The 20,564-nt window shown below is 41.1% G+C and overlaps 1 protein-coding gene across 2 annotated transcripts in view; it reads right to left on the bottom strand.

Annotated features, from left to right (window-relative positions):
- The window catches only part of SPON1 (spondin 1), a 270,549-nt gene that overhangs the window by 153,110 nt on the left and 96,875 nt on the right, over positions 1-20,564 (bottom strand). For both annotated transcript variants that reach the window (XR_014560639.1, XM_083725080.1), the window contains exon 6: positions 17,225-17,373. Coding sequence is in view for 1 of the 2 variants with exons in the window: in XM_083725080.1 (XP_083581206.1) it covers positions 17,225-17,373 (149 nt within the window). In the remaining variant the exon portion in view is untranslated. The remainder of the gene's footprint in view (positions 1-17,224; positions 17,374-20,564) is intronic.

The raw sequence follows: 20,564 nt of genomic DNA, 5'->3' as shown, positions 1-20,564 counted from the left end.
TATGTTGGGGAAGGGCTGTTAGAATTCCTGCTCCGTGATTGCAGTCATGGGATTGTTGTCTTTCACATGACGGTATATGTTTTGACTCCACAGGGTGGGAAGTGACGGAGACAGGATGCTTGCGCTACTGTGTTCCGTGAAGTGGGACTGTTGGTTTTTGTCTTTTTCTCTTTGCTGTCGGATGCTAGAGAGAGAGAGAGGGAGCCATGTTGCAGTGCTCCATGTGTGTTTATATGTAAATAAAGTAGATTAGCCAAAATGCTGAGTTGCTGAGGTCTGTTACGCAGGCTGTGATGACTTTGTGGATCCCTAAGTGTGCCAATGTCTGTTGGCATCGGTCGCTGTGATGTTCGGGCTGAAGAAAGCTTTTGAAGCTCCCTAACAATCGACCAGGAGGGAGAGAACATGCCAGTCTCTCTCAGGGTCCTACTCAAGTGTAGGACGAGCTCCTGATAGGGGCTTGTTCCATTAGGTAAGCAGAAATGTTTGCGCTTACAGAATGATTGCCATAGTGTTACAGTGAATTCCTCCCTGTGTCTACTCTACTGTGTATGTGTGTGGGTATTAATACGCTGTTAAATACCCACAGCTTCTATTCCTATTGACTTCTGCCTGGAATGAACATGAACAAGGCATAGAGTATAAAGCAATACAATATAAAATGAGTACTGATCATTCTTATTCTTCTTCACTTGCAGTTCCGACCAGATTCTAAATATCTAAGTGAAATTTGCTAATGTATGTATTGACCCTTGCAAATTACAGCAGTGATGCTGAAAACTACAGATTCTCTCTAAATCCACCAATTTACTTCTGTGACAAAATGTCATCCCAAAGGATACAGCTGAAAGAGCTATCATCACTCGTGGAATCCATGCTTCAATCATAGCTGCTCAAAACGGCCCACATACATTTTAAAAGTTCAATTCTGAAGTATTATCAGATGAGAAAAACACTAGTATTTTAGCAATTACTGTGGCCAGATCTCTCCCACTGTGGGAGTCTATTGAAAAATGGCAGCTATGTGATGAAACCCAACAGCAGGAAATGATGAAGCAAGGTAATAATAAAAAGAGAAATATTTCCATTAGTAAAGGAGTGTCTAGTACTCTATTCATGTTGTCTTGATAAAAATTGATTATTGTGTTCATGGCTCACGGTACTGTTACGGCGTGCTGCTGTCCAAATAAGCTTGTTTGCAAAATAAAGACAAATGACTATGTTGTAATTAACATGTCTCTAGTGTATTTGTATTAAGAAGACTGTCATTTTGAATGGGATCTTCAAAACAGGAGAGTTGATATCTTTTGTAGAACTTTGCCAAACTTTCTCTGCAAGCAAGGCACCTGCTTCTTGGTTGCACCATTAGAGATCAGAAGAGGTGGGGCAACCCATGAAAGGGACATTTGAGTTGTGGAGTCCCTTTATGGAATACTCCTCCAGGAAGGCTCATTTTGCACGGTGCAACGCTGTGCATGTCCAATACATTTAATGGGACTTGCTCCTAGATAAGGGACTGCAGTTCTATGCATACTTGTCTGTGAGTAAACCCCATAGATCTCAATGGAATTTGCTTCTAAGTAGACCTGCTTGGATTGTACTGCTGGTGGTTGTTTAGACATTTTATTTTTTATTCATCCAAGCCTTTTAGAATGCTTCACAAATTGATACTGTTATTTAGCTATTAGGTCTTTATTTTGTTGGCTGGGCCTTATAAATAAAGATTTGGTAGATTTCATTTTTTATATTGCTTGTCATTAGTATTCTTAATACACAAGTCAACTTGGAAGATTTTGTGAAGTGAAAAGCAGGATAGAAATGTTTTACATACATAGATTAATAATAAAAAACTATTTTGCATCTGAACACAATAACTATCTGGGAATTGATATAAAGTACAAACCATATTCATTTCATGCAAATAGCCTCAGGTACATGGCCAGTTGAGATGACTTTTTATGGCTAACCCAACACAATTCATGATTGCCACTCACCTTTAAATATATGAGAGAGAATGACACATTCAAGCATTTGATGCCCTGCAGCAATCTATAGCGGGGCAGTATCTTGATCCTATAATTTCAGGCTGCTGCAATGAACAAATGATCAAAAGGGAACACTGCCATCCTTCATTAGGCACTTAAATGTGGCAAAAGCACCATGACACTTTAGGCTTGGCAGAAAATTTGCTGGTGCAAAATCCTAAAGCCTTATTTCCTAGCCCTTACTCCCTTTTGTGGAAATTTGCAAGTATATTTTTATTTATTAAATTTATATACCATCCTTCACCCAAGGACCATGTATCCAAGATATGGTGAGTGGCAATCATGAATTGTGTTGGGTTAGCCATAAAAAGTCATCTCAACTGGCCATGTACCTGAGGATATTTGCATGAAATGATTATGGTTTGTACTTTATATCAATTATAGGATCAAGATACTGCCCCACTATAGATTGCTGCAGGGCATCAAATGCCTGAATGTGTCATTCTCTCTCATATATATGTGTCATTTTCTCTCATATATATGTGTCATTTTCTCTCATATATATATAAAGGTAAAGGTACCCCTGACCGTCAGGTCCAGCCGCAGACAATTCTGGGACTGCGCGCTCATCTCGCTCTATAGGCTGAGGGAGACGGAGTTTGTCCACAGACAGCTTCTGGGTCATGTGGCCAGCATGACTAAGCTGCTTCTGGCGAACCAGAGCAGCGCATGGAAACGCCGTTTACCTTCTCAGCAGAGTGGTACCTATTTATCTACTTGCACTTTGACGTGCTTTCGAACTGCTAGGTTGGCAGGAGCTGGGAACGAACAATGGGAGCTCATCCCGCCACGGGGATTCGAACTGCCAACCTTCTGATCGGCAAGCCCTAGGCTCTGTGGTTTAGACCACAGCGCCACTTGCATCCCTGTGTGTGTGTGTGTGTGTGTGTGTGTGTGTATCTCCATCTCTGAATGCAAACAAGGAGCAGGCAAGCTGAGCATAGCTGTCAACTTTTCCCTTTTCTTGCGAGGAATCCTATTCAGAATAAGGGAATTTCCCTTTAAAAAGGGAAACATTGACAGCTATGAACATTGCATCCAATATTCCTTATCTCCTTAGTGCAGGGTGTTTTGCATATGGAGGGAAGAACAAACATTTAGTCCCTCATCTGCAATTGCTAATCATACGGTCACATGCTAATCTGTTTTAATTTCAAGATGTACAGTCTTTTTTCATTTAGACCCAAACTTTTGAATTTTTAAAAATGAAATCGAAGTAAGATTTACTTCTCTTCCCAAATCTATCCAAAATGCCTAGTTCACTGCTAGTGGCTCTGTTAATTAATGATTTATTTATTCAACAAAACGTATATACCACTTGATTGCAGGAGCGGAAAAAACCTATACATGCTTTACAATGATATAAAACACTAACGTTTTCAGTAAGAACAGTTAAAAAAAGATTTAAACCACTCAAAAGATTATTAAGATCAACACTAACTTTTTAAAAAAGAGATAAACCCCCTGTTACCTCTACATATCTTTGATAGGCTTGCTTAAACAAAACTGTTTTAAGTAGGCATGGGAAAGCAAACACACCTGCCTGCTATCGATAGACAAGGAGTTTCGAAGTGTAGGCACTGCCACACTAAAGTATCAATTTCTTATAAATCCAAGATTGGTATTATGTGGCAACTGTCAACGGTACCAGTTCCCCAGGTCAAAACTTCTGAGTGGGTGTAATGAACCAAGACTGTATTTATTCCTGCAGATTCAATGTTTCACAAGCAGCTTCATCCTCACTGAATCCAAATGCACATCCTTTAAATGCTGCGTGGCTGGACAACATCTGGATCCAGATGTGAGTTAGAGGGCTACGAGATGAATAAACTGACACTAGGCTCCAAGCATGTGACACACTATGTTACAAAGATGCAGTAAACTGGAGCAGTGAACAGTAGATAACCGGTAACAAACACACACACACACACATTGAGAACACTGGGTGAGGGGACCAAAAGCCCCTTGTTCATCCCTAGAATAGTTAGCCCTGACTATTCAGTGCTGTCTTATTTAAAACCTGCCCAACACAGCAAAAGTATACTCAGTAGAGTGCTGCATAATTTGATACATCCCCTAACATCCCTTATGTGCAGAAACTCATTATGCATTTCATCAAAGATGTTCCTAAGATGCTCAACAATGTGACAAATGCCTGCTTGGCACACTTTTGGGCAGAGTAACAAATGAAACAATGTACTCACTGCTTGAAGGAAATTGACTTCATTTTTGTTGTACATCCAGAAGACCTGTGTGGGCCAAGTGCTTATTAAGGTTTACAAATATTTTGACAAGCTCAGGCAGTACTTCCAGGGAGTCTAGACTTCTCTATGTTTTCTGGAAATAACATCTCAGTAGTGTTGCCAAATGCAACTGAGATCAAACTAATACAACTAAAAGGTAAAATTTTGCTTGAGCGCCCAAAAATATGTGTTAGATGGCGATATATTAAGAGTAGTTTCTCGAGGAGAAGCACAACTTATAGCTCTTCTCAAAAAGTTTGCGCTCTGTGTGTTTGTGGAGTCGCACATAGACACACTCTCACATGTAGTCTAGTGGCTGGGGCCACATTTCGGAAACTCTGTTTCATTAATCTCTTGAAGAGGTGGATTGAGAATGCAAGGTCAAGGTCTCTATATTACAAAGGCAGAAGAAGAAGAAGAAGAAGAAGAAGAAGAAGAAGAAGAAAAAGAAGAAGAAGAAGAAGAAGAAGAAGAAGAAGAAGAAGAAGAAGAAGAAGAGGAGGAGGAGTTTGGATTTGATATCCCACCTTTCACTCCCCTTCAGGAGTCTCAAAGCGGCTAACATTCTCCTTTCCTTTCCTCCCCCACAACAAACACTCTGTGAGGTGAGTAGGGCTGAGAGACTTCAAGAAGTGTGACTAGCCCAAGGTCACCCAGCAGCTGCATGTGGAGGAGCGGAGATGCGAACCCGGTTCCCCAGATTACGAGACTACCGCTCTTAACCACTACACCACACTGGCTCTCTTAGATTACTCCTTGAGAATATCTGACTTTGTACAGTGGTACCTCGGGTTAAGAACTTAATTCGTTCTGCAGGTTCGTTCTTAACCTGAAACTGTTCTTAACCTGAGGTACCACTTTAGCTAATGGGGCCTCCCGCTGCCGCCACGCGATTTTTGTGCCCATCCTGAAGCAAAGTTCTTAACCCGAGGTACTATTTCTGGGTTAGAGGAGTCTGTAACCTGAAGCATCTGTAACCCGAGGTACCACTGTATTTGCAGTTGAACAAATGTGGAATGTGTGCATATGCTTACCTGTGCACTGTATGATAGCCAACTACAATAACTAAAATACAAGTGACTTGAGTGATATACCTGTGTACAAGGCTCCCAGTTTTCTTTGAACCCTAACTAATCCTTGTTAATCAACTCCTTGTGGACTTCCCTTCTTACAGTTCACTCCTTCTCACATCTTGCTAAAACAATTCCCTGCACTGATGTGATGACGCCACCTGCCTCCTTAATTCTCTCTGTTCCTTGTTATAATTCCTTTCAGCTATGAACCTATGAATCTCATCTATAGCTTTTCTGTGATACGGCTTGCACCATCTATGGTAAAAAATTATCAAAGTTTTTAATAATATAGAGTGACATTAACTACCATTGGTTTTGACAGAAGTTTTTGTTTTTCATCTGCTGGGATTTGAACATATCAAGAAGGTGCATGTTGCCTAACAAACCTTATCTCTTGGCGAAAAAGGAACAGCATTTCCTATGTCAAAAGTCAGCGCTAGCCTTTATCAACCATCCTTTCATTTGCAATAACAATGCAAAACATCCAGACTTTCACAAGGCAGGATTCCAAATGATTAGCTGTTTTCCCGGCCAGAACAGACTCTCCCCAGTTTCACAAAAATGGGGAATTTATTCAGACATACCTAATTGGAGAGACTGCAGTAACCATTGAACCAATTTTTAGTTCATTGATTGGAATATGCAATTGCTCTGCTTGACACAGGACACAAAGGTTAATCTCTTTTGTTTTTCCTTATTCATATAAGAACAGGGTTTGCCCGGAACACAATTTTGTGCTCTCTCTTACTGGCACTAGATTAATAAATAAAGAAGAGAGTCTTATCCTTTGCAGAAAAGGTATCAGATAAAATGGTACGCAAGAGGAAATGCCAGATGTTATTGCAATGAAGGATTTTTTTTTGTTTCAGAAAAAAGCTTTTATTCAAAATGAATGCCGGGCTTCCATTTAACTCACCACAGTACTTCCCTATAACCAAAGAAACTGAAAGTATATCCAGTGCTCCAAACAGTGTTTATCTTGTAAGTTTGATCTCTGTACTAATATTTTAGAATGTGCTCAGGAGGAGGAAACCACAGAACATGGCAATGAACAATAAGGGAGGGAAGGATAGCAGGAAGTGGAAGAGAAAGCAGATTTGGAGAAGAGTGTTAGAAAAAGCGTACAAGCGGGGGGAAACTTACTGGGAATCAGTGAGTTGTAATTAACAGCGCAAGTTGACTTCCACTTATGCATTGGGCCTTCTGCTTTCTCATATCCCCCCATGTGCCCCTAAAATATGCTTCAGAGGGTACCTCAACTGTCTGTAGCAGATTCTGAGGATACCTTGCAAGAGGTGAGATGTAGATAGGTCCCACTGTACAACAGCTGAATGAGATAGAACCAGTAAAAATAGCCACAGATACACCTGCCTCCAACTAAGGTTACTTTAGCACAAGATGCTAAAATGCGCCTTTGAACTTCTCTCACACTATTCCCATATTTGTACTATGTGCGAATAGACCACCGAAGAAAATTAATCACATAACAGACTGATGTAAGAATACTCCAATTGAAGCCCCAGATGTGAAAACAAGATGAGGACTTTCATTTCACTGGAATTTAGGATTCATAGTAGCAGTTATCAACCAGGGATTGAGAGCTGGTATATTTGAAATTGCTGCCATGTGGGTTCCTCAACAGTTCCCGAGTAGCAATTTACATGTGGAAACTTACATTGAGAAAATTCCCTTAGGCATAGAGTCAGCCATAATACGCATGAGTGGTTTGCCATGTAGAGACAGACATGAAGAATACCAGATCATGATGAATTGAATATGGCAGCTATTTTGTAAATGGTCTCAACCAAGCCATTTTCACTCACCTGAAAGGTGCATCATGTAATCAAGGGAGAGTGGGTAGAAGAATGAGCTTCTCTAATTCATGTTGCCATGAGAATAAATGAAATAAAATTGTGTGGCAGTTGTCAGTTGGTCCTATGGTCCAGCAAAGATGGACAACATTGCAGCTTTTATTTCAGAGCTGTGCATTGTATGTGCGTTTGTTGATTTAGCAGTGACACAAAAACACTGGCTTTACCACAGTCATTCCTAGCCAGTTTCCTCACAAGTGCACCAATTCTTAGGCTTTACTCTTGCACTACTAACAAGTTAAATCATTCCTATTCATTCCCTCCCTTTCATACTACGGCCAGCGAGAGTTACCCGGGGCAAACTTTGGTAATCTTTAATAATATGGCACCCAGTGCGAGCCCAAAATTTGGCAACCCCAAATGGATTTTCTCAATTATGGATCTTCTCAATTCTGTGACCCCTTGGCTTGGTGCTCTGTGCAGCAGAACCGTCTGCACCACCCTAAATCCGGCGCTGGAGTTACAAAAATGGGGAAAAGAAAGCAGCCTCCTGTCTGCTGTGAAATGAGCCCGCAGACCTTGCAGGCCAGAGGTCTGGAGTGGTCCAGTATGAAGCTGAAAGCCGAGATCAATTCCTGCTCCTGGAATATGGTGCCTTTCTGAATTTCCTAATATTTTCCTACAGTGGCTTTGTCCTACGTGAGTTGAAAAGCAAAGGACATTATTTAATTAATTATTGCAAATGGGAAAGTGTGAAGGCAGTGGGAGAAATCAATCACTTCAGCAGACAGTCTCATTAGAATATAGAGCTCCCACTCAGCAAGAGGGAGTCTCTATGTGCTCCAGCGAGGTCAAAACAATATATTTTGTTTTCTCCATTAGCCCGGTAGACGATTTCCCTTTCTCCTTAGGTTCAACCACTCCATGTCCACACTTGGGTTTCTCGATTTGGTGGGATTACATAGGTTCTGTACAGCTAAGAACAGAGTTGAATTTCTGAACAAGAGGAGTTGTAAGGCAGAGAAGAACTGCTGCCTGTTGGAATAGCTGATATAAAGCAGTTTCTCGGCTGGATGGCTTTGCCTGCCCATTTCACACCATCCACTTTGTCCAGCATTGCCAGTTTTCCACCCCTCATAATAATTGGGTATTTGCCCACACTTGGTAGACATTTCTGTACAAATGGCCCCTTTCTATTGTGGGCAGAAAAAGTGGACGTTGTTAGCAATCAACAAGTCTTCTCTCTAAATCAGAAGGCACAAGCTCCATTATTAAAGGTCTCAGGTGTGAAAACGAGATCACTTTAGGAACATGTCACATTTTAAAATGCAGATGTGCAGGTATTTTAAATCCACATCACCTCCCATTCTTATGGCACGATTATAAATTATGCACAAAATATTCCATGTCAAATTTCGCAGCTGCTTTCTGCCAAATCGATTTTGCTTCCAATTAATTTTAAATAATTCATACTTGCCTGAAAACAAAAGGTAAACCAAATGAAGAGGTTCGGGAGATGGGAACCGTCAAGATATACTTGCTTTCAAGCTTTTGCTTATTTATAAGTTATAACCACAGAGCTGGAGCACGTTAATTAACCTAATATGTGGTATCATAAATCTAATGGTTTGCTTAACTGAACTTTCTCAGTGCTGTGGCCTCCAGCTAGAGGTGCTAGGAAAAGTTTAATGAGAAATGAGACTTGAGACTTTTGACTCCTCCTGAATAAAAGCAGGCTGTATGGAGCCCAGCTCACAGTGCACAGGACTGTTGGGGAGGGAGGGCGGAATCACAGTGTGAAAAAACTCACATGTGCCAAACGGTCAATGAGAAAAGTTGGCGATCAACATTTCAGTTTGCTGCATTTCAGATCCCATGGGACTTTAGTCAAAACATAGCCATGAACCCCTCACCTCAGACTCTCACACACTGATTTACAGCTAATTAAAAACAAGAATAGCAGCTGTCACGCTTGCAGAAGACCTGTCCTCAAAATATGAGATGAAATTTGGTTCACAGAAGAGTCACAGATGTAATATGTACGGAGCCAGCTTAGTATATGGAACTGGGTTTCTCCGCACACCCCCAAATGAGAATACAACAAAAGTGGGCTCTTTGGGGAGGGAAGAAGGGGGGCAAATTTATAGAAGGGGCACAACTTTGCTGATCACTTAAAAGAACATGCTGCTAGCACACCTATGTGACTACACAGGCAGCCACACATACAATTTCCACAAGCCTAAACCCAGGCACCTCACTCAGACAACTGCCTATGAACTGCTTGCTTCACATCAAAACACACTTACACACTGATTTTATGATTATAAAAAGAAAGAAAAATATTCTAAATTTCAACCTGGGGTTACAATTCTTTACCCACTTTACCCACTTACACACTAAACAGAATGAGGCTTTCTTCAGTGTTAGCAAGCCATTTTATAATTTATACACCTGTACTACCCATTTAGATTAATAAGGAAGCTTGCAGAAAGCATTCTCTTAAGGCAACCCCTCAATTCAAAATCTCTCTCTTTATATTTGGGAGGTGTTGGGGAACTTCTAAAGCATCAAGAAGAGAGTCTAAGGTGATTAATTGAGGGAGGTAATCTTAGGACAAGCCAGGGTTTTCATTTAAATTGTGTAAATCTGAAGTGATTTCTTCCCAATAGCAATAATAAAGTAATAATTTAAAGTATTGCTGCTATACATTCCTAAAATAAACTTCATTTTTTGTTAAAACTGGTAATTTATGGAAGCTAAATACAGACCCTAATAAGTAGGTATTACTGAGAGTTAACCATTTACCTTAATTGGCCAGAAATAGCTCAGAATGTACTTTGACAAATGTAGATCTATACATGCAAAGAGTTTCTAATTTCGAAACATCTGGCCACCATCCAGCTACAGATGGATTTAAATCTCTGCAAATTCTTTGCAACAGTGCTGTGCTCTATTTCATAAATATAGTCCATGCCTTAATCAACAGAGTTCCACAAGGCAAACCAATGAGAGTTCTCCTAAATGTCACTGTTGCACCTGTTACTCTGAGAATGCTCTCCAAAAATAGAAGGAGCAGTTCCATAGAATACTGATTTCTCAATGTGAAGGAGGATTTTGAACTGCAGCATCTCTTCCTTCTGTACTGACACTTGAGCCTTTCTACAATATAACACATTTTAGATGCCTTAAACCTCTCCACTCTACTCTGGACAATACCCAGTGGTGACTTTGTGGTGACTTTGTACATCAGAAAGCACTTTGCTTTCTGCAAGGGACGTGGTATTTGCTGATTTACCCCACCCACTGCAGCCCACTGCTCTCTATGAAACCTGCTCCTTATGTCCACAGAAGGGAGAAGGACCCTCTAAAACAGTGTATCACGGAGGTCTGCAGTAAGGAGAGGGGTAATTAGCAAAAACTGGATGCCCCACCAAGCACAAGAGGAAGCATTTTCCAGCAAAGCCAAGCCACCATTAGATTCACCTCATCACAACCCTTCTCAGAGTTGGTTTAACAATCACTCTTCTCAGTGAACTCTCAGAATTGTAGCTCTTGCAAGGGGAAGTTGGGTCTCCTAACAACCATCAGCACCCTTAGGAAACTACACCTGCCAGGATTCTCTGGGGAAAGCCATGACTGTTTATAAAGTTGTATGATACTGCTCTGAATGTATGGTGCAGATGGGATCTATGCTAGTGATGTGTAGGTACAGACCTTGGTAAAACAACCTGGCGCAGTACCATAAAGTATGGGCTGGTCAGGGCAGGCAGAAGGTTAGACCGGAATCTATTGGAAGATCAGTGGGTAATTAACAGAAGACTAAGAAGAGTAATTTGCAGTTTATCAGCTCACATTTAGGAAAAAAAACAGCAAAAAAAGTCTTCCTTCTCTTCTAAATTAGGTTGCTGGGCGAAAAACAGTTTGGGGAAAAACTAGGAGGAGCTTTACATATGAAATGACTATGATCTCTGTTCTGGTGCTGAAAACAAATTCCTGGGCTAAAAATGAGCTCAATGTCAAGAGAGAGAGAAAAATCATGTGCAAAAAACAAACAAAAAAAACCCTGGAACCTGTTCATCTACTCTCTGCAGACTTTTAACATTATTTACGGTATACTGTAAAGGTGTGGTTATTCAACAATAAAGATGCATGGCAGGAGGGATAGAAAACTTCCATAGGTACTAATTGGGATCTTGCAGCAAGTGTTTAAAAACCAGTCATAATCTGTTACTGTCCCAGAGTTTTCAAGGAAAAGTCCATTACACAAAACAGGTTCCTGTAATAGTTATTTACCAGCTATGCAACATTAAAACTATTAATTCCTAGAAACTGACTTCCTCAATTCGCTTATTGGACCAAGTGCAAACAAAGCTCATATAGCAATCAATAGTTGTTGCAATCAAAGGGTAAAGCAACCTTGAGTTATTGAATTTATCTTACAAGGCATTTAACTTTAACCAACAACAAGCAGTCAGGTGGTGATTTTTCACCCAAGAAGGTAAAATTATAACGTCCCAATACAGATGACAATTTACATGTATATGCAGAACAAAACAAAACAAAAACCCAAGCACATCTGCAGAATTTAGTGGCACTTACATAAAGAACATTTTAATGTTTATCAAATGGTTGGAAATTTGCACGGTTTAATATAATGATAGTAATCTGTACTTTTGAATACAAGCAACATATATCACTTTAGTATATACTGGCTGTCAAACATATCACATGACCTCATCGTTGCCTCATGTAAGGATAACAACACATTACGGGTTAGATCCAGAAGCACTACAAAACTTCTTGCCCAAGGCCTCCCTCCACGTGGCACTAGCACCAAGTCTTCCACACTTCCTTGTAGAGTACCACACAATGTCATCCACCAGCTCTTGCCAGACTCCTCTCCCCTGCACCACACTAGTAAATTTCTATAGCCAACCCTATGCACTGGCTCTGAGGAAACTTAACATGTTTCAGCATTCAGAAAACTGCTTTTCTTCTCCTTGGTCGCAGAATTAGTATGGGTTCATAAACATGCTAGGTCTGGGTGCAGGGAATCCTTTAAATCGCAGCTCAGCCATGCAGTTCATTGAGGGGCCTTTATTTAATCCAGTCATGTACCCCTGGCATGTTTGAACACAACCTAGTTAACCATGATGCCTGGCATATAAAAACATCACCTGAACCAGCAACCTTGTCCAAATGTCATGCTGCACATGTGGTAACATTTTTTAAAAGAAAAAAAGAGAAAAAATAATCTTGCACTTAACTTTGACCTCTTAGGATTTTTCTGAGGATATATTGATATATTTGTCACTTCAAATTCTAGGTAAGGTGTTACAGAAAGAACAAAAACAAAACACCTTAATGCACAAGTCCCAAATTTAATATTGTATCTTCTGCTGCATTGCATGGATATTCAGAGCTAGAACATCTGCCTTGCTTGCAGAAGATCTCAGGTGCAATCCCTGGCATCTCCAGAAGGGGGGATAGAAATAACCCACATCTGAACAGCTTATATAGGTACAATTATAGGTGGTTCTTGAAAACTAAACTAAAACCTGGAAAGAAATATACAGTCTCGCACTGTTATTCCCCAGTAATCAGCATTAAGAGGCATCCTGCCTATGATATCGTAATATATAGCCATTCTCGCTAGTAGTCATTAATGCATTGCTGTCTCTCAAAAATATCTAGATTTATACACAGATTTATACCAAAACACCCATGCTCTGTTTTCTTTATCCCCAAAGAGATGACCAATGAAGTGAAGCAAAAGCAGGAAAAGCCCTGCAAGTGATACTGTCACATCACAAACTGTGCATTATTAGACATCACTGGGAGCAAAAGGAGAGAAGAGAGAAAACACAAAGGCTGCTATTTTGAGTGCAGACACACATCCTCTGCATTTTCTAGTTATCCCCTAAGCAGCACCCACTATGCACCTATGGGAAATGAAATAAGTCACATTAGAAGCACAGTATTTCACTCTAATGGCCAAGCTTTACCTTATGGGCATACACACTTTTCTTGCTTAGCTAAGCAGACCTGGGTGAGACCAGGGGAATTCAATTATTCATTCATTTCACATTTGATATATGAAAACGAGTCCCCATTTAAATTCAAGCCTGGAAGTATTAGCTCAGGACGCATTTAGCACAAAACCTTAGTATAGCCTGAGGGAAGACTCCTGGGTACAAATTTCTCCTGCTTGAATCACAGACAGAAGCTCTCCTTGAAGATAACAAGAGCCACCTATGCATATCAAATACTCAAATTTAGCCCTGGGGGTCAGCCACTGCCTTCAATTGCCATATGTAGCTCCTTGTTCTGCCATTCCGCGATGCAGATTCCTGAGCCTTTATTTTTATTTTTTTGTACAGCCCAGCAAATAATTTTCTTGATATCTTCTTTTACCCATGTCATAAAATGGAGAATAAAGTCATTCTGAAGGTGGATTACTTTATAGATGGGAAAATCTTCATGTTTAGTAATTGATGGACCATTGTACGGTACAAAACCCAAGTTGACATGTGATCTCTGGGATGGCCACTTACATACACATTGTCAAAAATAATCACCAAATAAAAATGACAGAAGAGTACACTGATTTGCCAGAAGGTGCATATGCGAATTATAAATAAAGAGATAAATTTAGGAAGGATTTGTATAATTTAAGCTGAAATATAATACATCTCACTGAAGCAGGGAAGACCCTCTCAGTCTGGTCTGTGTTGCTAGACATAGTTTGCTGTCCAGATTGATGGGAAACTTCAAGGTCCCAGTTTTTCCTTCTTATGGTTCTTTAACTCTGTCTTTGAACTGGACTTGGACGAATCACAAGGCAGTCCTTCAAACAGAGCAAGAGTGGCAAAGCTATGGCCCTCTATATATTGTTGGACTCAGGTCCAGCTAGCATGGTGAAGAGCCAGGGAGTTATGTAGTCTAGCAACATCTGGCAGGCCAAAGATTAAGGTAAAGGTAAAGGTACCCCTGCCCATACGGGCCAGTCGTGTCCGACTCTAGGGTTGTGCGCCCATCTCACTTAAGAGGCCGGGGGCCAGCGCTGTCCGAAGACACTTCCGGGTCACGTGGCCAGCGTGACAAGCTGCATCTGGCGAGCCAGCGCAGGACACGGAAACACCATTTACCTTCCCGCTAGTAAGCGGTCCCTATTTATCTACTTGCACCCGGGGGTGCTTTCGAACTGCTAGGTTGGCAGGCGCTGGGACTGAACGACTGGAGCGCACCCTGCCACGGGGATTCGAACCGCCGACCATGCGATCGGCAAGTCCTAGGCGCTGAGGTTTTACCCACAGCGCCACCTGTGTCCCTAGGCCAAAGATTAAGGTAAAGGTAAAGGTACCCCTGCCCGTACGGGCCAGTCTTGACAGACTCTGGGGTTGTGCGCCCATCTCACTTAAGAGGCCAGGGGCCAGCGCTGTCCGGAGACACTTCCGGGTCACGTGGCCAGCGTGACAAAGCTGCATCTGGCGAGCCAGAGCCGCACACGGAAACGCCGTTTACCTTCCCGCTGGTAAGCGGTCCCTATTTATCTACTTGCACCTGGAGGTGCTTTCGAACTGCTAGGTTGGCAGGCGCTGGGACCGAGCAGCGGGAGCGCACCCCGCCGCAGGGAGCCACCCCTAAAATAAAGAATGTCTTAAAATAAGATACTTTAGTTGTGTTTCCTGCATTGCAGAAGTTTGGACTAGATGACCCTTTGGGTCCCTTCCAACTCTACAATTCTATTCCTCTCTTAAGTAGGACACATGGGCACCCCATGTCAGAAATTTTGTCTTCAAGAGCACAAAAACAAAATAAGAGCCCTGCTGAATCAGACCAAAGGCCCATCTAGACCATTATCCTCTTCCCAAAGTGGACAACCACATTCATGTGGGAAACCCCCAGGCAGGCTTGTGTTTTTATGATCTTATGGATGGATGTGGTTTTTTAGTTGAATTTTGCTGTTACCCACCCCAAAATCCTTGGATGAAGGGCATGCTATAAATGGTCTATATAAATAAATAAGTTATATTCCACCCTTTTAGGGTGAAAAAACCCCCACACAAATATGGCTTCCACAATGGTGAGGGAGAGGGGGGAAATCAAGTAACTTCCATCAAGCTTGAACACATTCATCTGGAACAAAGAAGTCAAAAGAAGGAAGTTTATCTCATTACAGTGTTTGGACTTGTATCACCTACATGTCAGCATTTCCTAAACAATGAATTTCTACAAATAAGTCACTTGATTTTAGGTCAGACTTGAGTTTTCCACCTGTGGCTTCCAATATAAGTGCTTTGAGGCTCCAAACTTAGGGTTCATCGTATCATGTTAGCTAGGTATATTAACAATATTAGCTTAATCAAAGCCCTTTTCTCTTAAGCCTCTTTCCAAAATAAAAATGAACTTTTTTGAGATAGGTATAAAGCAGGTGAACAAATATCTAATGGTGTTGTCATATACTTTTTAGAAAACACTTCAGTAAGAGGTTAGAGGGACAAAGTGCAGTAGGTTCCTAAGTGAGAAGTTAGCTATATCAAGGTTCATGTGGGTGTGAGCATAACTCCTATTTTATTTCACAATAATTCCATGAAATTATAGGCAGCAATCCAATATCGAAGCAAAAATTAATAGCAAGCTATTTAGCCAGCAAAAACTTACCAGCTTCATTTCAAATGATGTATTAGGCACTAGAGCAGAGACTTCCAGAATCGCAACGATCTATATTATACTATCTTATATTCACAATTTAACATTTTTTAAAAGCAGGACATGCACAGTATGTTAAAAGTTTTAAAAAAGAAAACTGCCTTTCCCACTGTTTTCCCTGATATAGCCTATGGGACTTTACATGTGACATCAATATTTCTCTATTAAAACTTTAGGACTTCATATTTGAGGGACTGAGATAAGAGGCCAAATCCTAAGCTGTAGCTCTATTGCCACAATGGACTTCCATGTGCTTTTTCTTCCTTTCCTGTCTCCTTCAGTCCACTCCTCCTGCTGACTGGGAGACACCTGCAGAGCAGATGTGGGGGGGACGCTGTTGGAGGAGAGGAAATAGACGTCCTGTTGTGCCACCGGAACTACACATGTGGAGCACTGGATACAAACCGTGGTATCTTAAAAAACAACTGCAAGTCCCATAGTCCCAACAAAAAAAATTCCTTCCAGTAGCACCTTAAAGACCAACTAAGTCAGTTCTTGGTATGAGCTTTCGTGTGCATTTTTTTTGTTTTGACTATGGCAGACCAACACGGCTACCTATCTGTAACTGGTCCCATAGTCCCTTCACTCATGCTGCTATTTTCTGTACACTTGCAATAGATAACAGACTCACTGGTTAAGTTTCAGGGAAGGGAACAAATACAAGCAGAGACACTGATTCCAGTAAGAGTGGGATCTCATTTCCCTACTAAATGTACAGGCCCCAGAATATGAATTAGCTATCTTTAATTACGGTCACTCTTCTGTACTTAATATTTTACGTGTTACTTATACAAAAATGGCAAGTGAGAGTTCAGGATTGCACCACTGATTTTTCAAACCTTAGTTTGTATAAGCCTAGCTTTATTTGACACCTATTCCCAGAAGTCAGACACCATCTACTACCGCACTTTTCATTTTCACCCATAAAATTGACACTCTCCCCCCCCATCTGGGATGGTGTAAGTGCAGTAATTCACATGCCATACTTATTTCTCCCTGTGTATGATATGCAGATGTTGCAGATCATTTGCACATTGATCTGCGAAAAATGCACACATGTACAGAACAGTCCTAAGTCAAAGCTATAAGTAAAGTCAATAGTTCAATGTTTTCATTAAGAAGAGAGTGAATCAGAAGACGCTCTTTACTGAATATTCAGTCACAGGGCTAAATCTTAAAATCATTAGCCAGGAAAACTTTAATTGACTTTGTTACGGTTTGCTAAAACAGTGAAGCCTAATAGTAGCAAGATCTTTCAAACCTGATTCACATTTTCAGCTCCTGGCAACTATACATTTTAAAACAATTTTCTTTGTTTTAATAAATTAAATGACAATTACCTGCTGCCGAATTTCTTCTTCCATTTTTACTGGTGACCCAAGCTCTGCAACTTGCTTAACTCCTTCACTTGCATATCCTCCATATTCCCAAAGTACGTAGTTCTTTGAATGAGACCCACCAATGATAGCAGACCAGTGGTTAGCTCGCCCTTTAACCAAAGAAGATAAAATAATACCATAAGTAGCTTTAGAGAAGATTGTCCTACAATGAAATGGCACTTGCCTTCTGTAGGAGCTAAAGTGAGATGTTGCCACAGAAAGCATATAAGATTATCTTCTACTGTCTCATTTCCATTTACAGGGCTCCATTCTGAAGGCTCTCTTCTGAAGCTATAGTGTTCAGTATTCCAGACAGATAATGCCCTTTCTGGGATACTCCAATACATTTCTCTTCTTCCCCGCAACTTTCCATTTCTCCCTCACAGTCTGTTAGTATTCCATGCCAACCAAGCAAGTTGTGTCATCATTGGACTGTTCTTGGTAGTTTCCCCTCTCAGGGCTCCCCCTGCCCTCAAATGCAATCTCAGTAAGAGATTCTAGTTCATTACCCAGGGTCCAGTTTCCTTGGAATGAAGGTCAACAGAGACTGTTGGGTCTTGAGGATATATGGTTTTATTTACACATATATACAAACTGAGTATCACATGGAGGGGCTCCTAGTGTTAGAACTCCAACAAAATTTGCTTCCCCATTTGCTTACCAGGAGAACCCCAAATCCAGCTTTGGATCCAGCACAGAGCAGACAAGTCTCTGTCCCTCCAGTTTCTAGCATCAGTACAACTGTCTCACACAGTTCTCCCATATCCATCTCCCTTTGGCCTATTGTTCTTTGTCCTAGGATGCTGTATCATCCAGCCAGGTGAGAGGGGTGGGAAAATGTCTCCCCGACTTCCTGAAGAGCACCATCACCTAGTTGTAGCTATTGCAACTTAGTTCACTTTTTGATAAGCTGATGAGAACAGTTAAGTGGTCAGCTAAGGCCATTTTTCTTACAAGGAAACGTGTATGGCCCAGTTCAGCAGTGTCTTCTACTACATCCTAACCCTTCCTGGATACAAGAATCCTGGTGGGGGAAGGGACCCAAGAATACCACCCAGACTATACCTCTAAACTCACAGCACTGCATTTTTTCCTACTTCTTCACACTACAACATCCCCCCAGGTCTGCTGGTACCTCTTCCCTGTGTGAGAATTGTGTCATTTTGGAGAATGAGCTTACTGTTGGTATATGGTTCTCATATTAGTTTCGCATTAGTTTCAATGTAAGAAACTAATGCAGGTCCCTTTACTTTAGTTTCTCACCTTGATTTTAGTTTCTTGCATTTGTTTTACTTAGGAGGCACAGTTTCACAAATGGATACATTCCTAAAGTTGAAAAAAGGCTCTGCAGTGTATTGTATACTGATGCATTTCTCTGTATAGAGTTGAAAGACTTGCGAAACTGACATAGCATGTCAAGTGTCTCATCTGAAGCAAAGAAACGTCGCTTCAATGTCTGCAAGAAGTCTCCAATAATCAAATAGTGAAGCTTTTGTCTAATCTGTCTGCAGTTTGGCAGGCCTGTTGCACAGAGATGGTAACAGATTGCCTACAAATTTCCCAACATCTGAACTAAAATAGTTACAAGCAGGAGAAATTTCACTGGGTCTCCCACTTAAATCAATGAGAAGCTTATGGGATGCACGTCTTTTTAACTGCCTATAAGGCGGGTACTCTTTCACCAATCTATATGATATATGGTAGATCGGATAATTAAGGCTACAAAATGCATGCCATTTGGATGGAAAGCATCAGTGTTACAGGCAGCACTGGCTCTTTATTAAAATTAATGTGAAAACAAAGATGAGGTAAAACTAAAACAAAGATTAAAATTAATTTGTCAATAACTAACGTGAAACACAATCAATGCAAATAAAATGAAGGCAACATTAGGTCGCCTTTAGAAAACCAAACTAATTCAGATGCAGACATAGAGGTTATTCTTTCTTTCTTTATTTCTTTATTACATCTATACTTGAGTTTTCCCTTTCCTAGATGATACCAGGGCAGGTCACATTGTAGTTTAAAAAACAAAACAGCACACAGCCCATCAAGACGACGACAAGAACCCACCAACAGCATACAAATCAGTGTGGCTAACCTGATTCAAAAACACTCACCCACCCCACTCACATATGAAAACAAAATTCACCACAGCCAATTGCAAACAAACAACCACACCCTAGGCCAACCCCAACCTCTCTCACCACCAAAGGAACACAAGCGAATAGCAAACAGAACCTGCACAAGCAATGCTGACACAAAACCTCACACATACATTGAGTAAAATAGAAACATCGCCATCTAACCCCCAACCCGCCACTCACCATGGCCACCTCCACCTCTTTTCCCCTTCTCTTCCTTATGTAACATTAATGTCTCAACAAATGAAACTGATCTTTCAAAAATGTAACTTGAAAAAAGGGACATTGCACCTACTTTTGTAAAGCAATAAATCTTTAATAAAAAATACTAAAAAACCCCAGCAATTAGGAGTGGATAAAAACAAAAGTCATCAGCCATACAAGCACTCATGGAGCCTCCCATGGCTCCCAATTGCAGGAGCAGCTAATGTCCCATGAATGAACAAGCAATCTTTGTCTAATGACAGCATAAGAAGAACATTGACACCAGTGATACTTCCAGGGGGAGGGCATGGCAGAATCGGGACACCTCCTCTTAGAAGGTCCTATCTTGGGTTACCACCTGCTGTATATTCTCCTGACACTTCCGTAAGTTGAGATGGAAAAGGTCACTGGAAGTTCTGTATGCAGAGAACTTTGGGTTGCAGCTGGGGCGGAATATCTATTCTACGTTCTTCAACTGACTTCCAATGTTCTGACTGAAGGAATATCCATTATAATTTATGAGGTAAAAGGGCTACCTTCTGTCACAGCTAGAAAACTGTGCTTGGCATTGTGGGTCACACGTGGAACCAGCCTTGGGGAAGCTAACATGGTACATGGATTGTCAGAAAACATAAGACTAGACAAACTTGCCCTGAGAATTTGGATGCCCTGCAGGTCATCCTGCTGCCTTCTTGCTTGCCTGTCACTAGACTGTGCACAGTAGCTTGGAGGTGGCTGGGGAGTACAGCCTTATGTTGCTGAGCTGCTTGCTCCTTCCACTTGGACCAGCAGCTACAAAGCAACATAGTGCTATTAGTGTTTAGCAGCTGTTTTACGGTCCCTGCAGGCCTGGCACCAGAAACAAATGTTCCATCCGCTCAAAAACTGGGCCAAAAAGTTTCAGCATGAAGAAGGCAAACGAGGAATGAATATCTGAAATAAATGGAGAGAAC

The sequence above is a fragment of the Podarcis gaigeae genome (genome assembly GCF_964106915.1).
Source record: "Podarcis gaigeae genome assembly, chromosome: 1".
Lineage (NCBI taxonomy): Eukaryota > Metazoa > Chordata > Lepidosauria > Squamata > Lacertidae > Podarcis > Podarcis gaigeae.
This window is presented reverse-complemented; position numbering and strand designations above follow the sequence as displayed.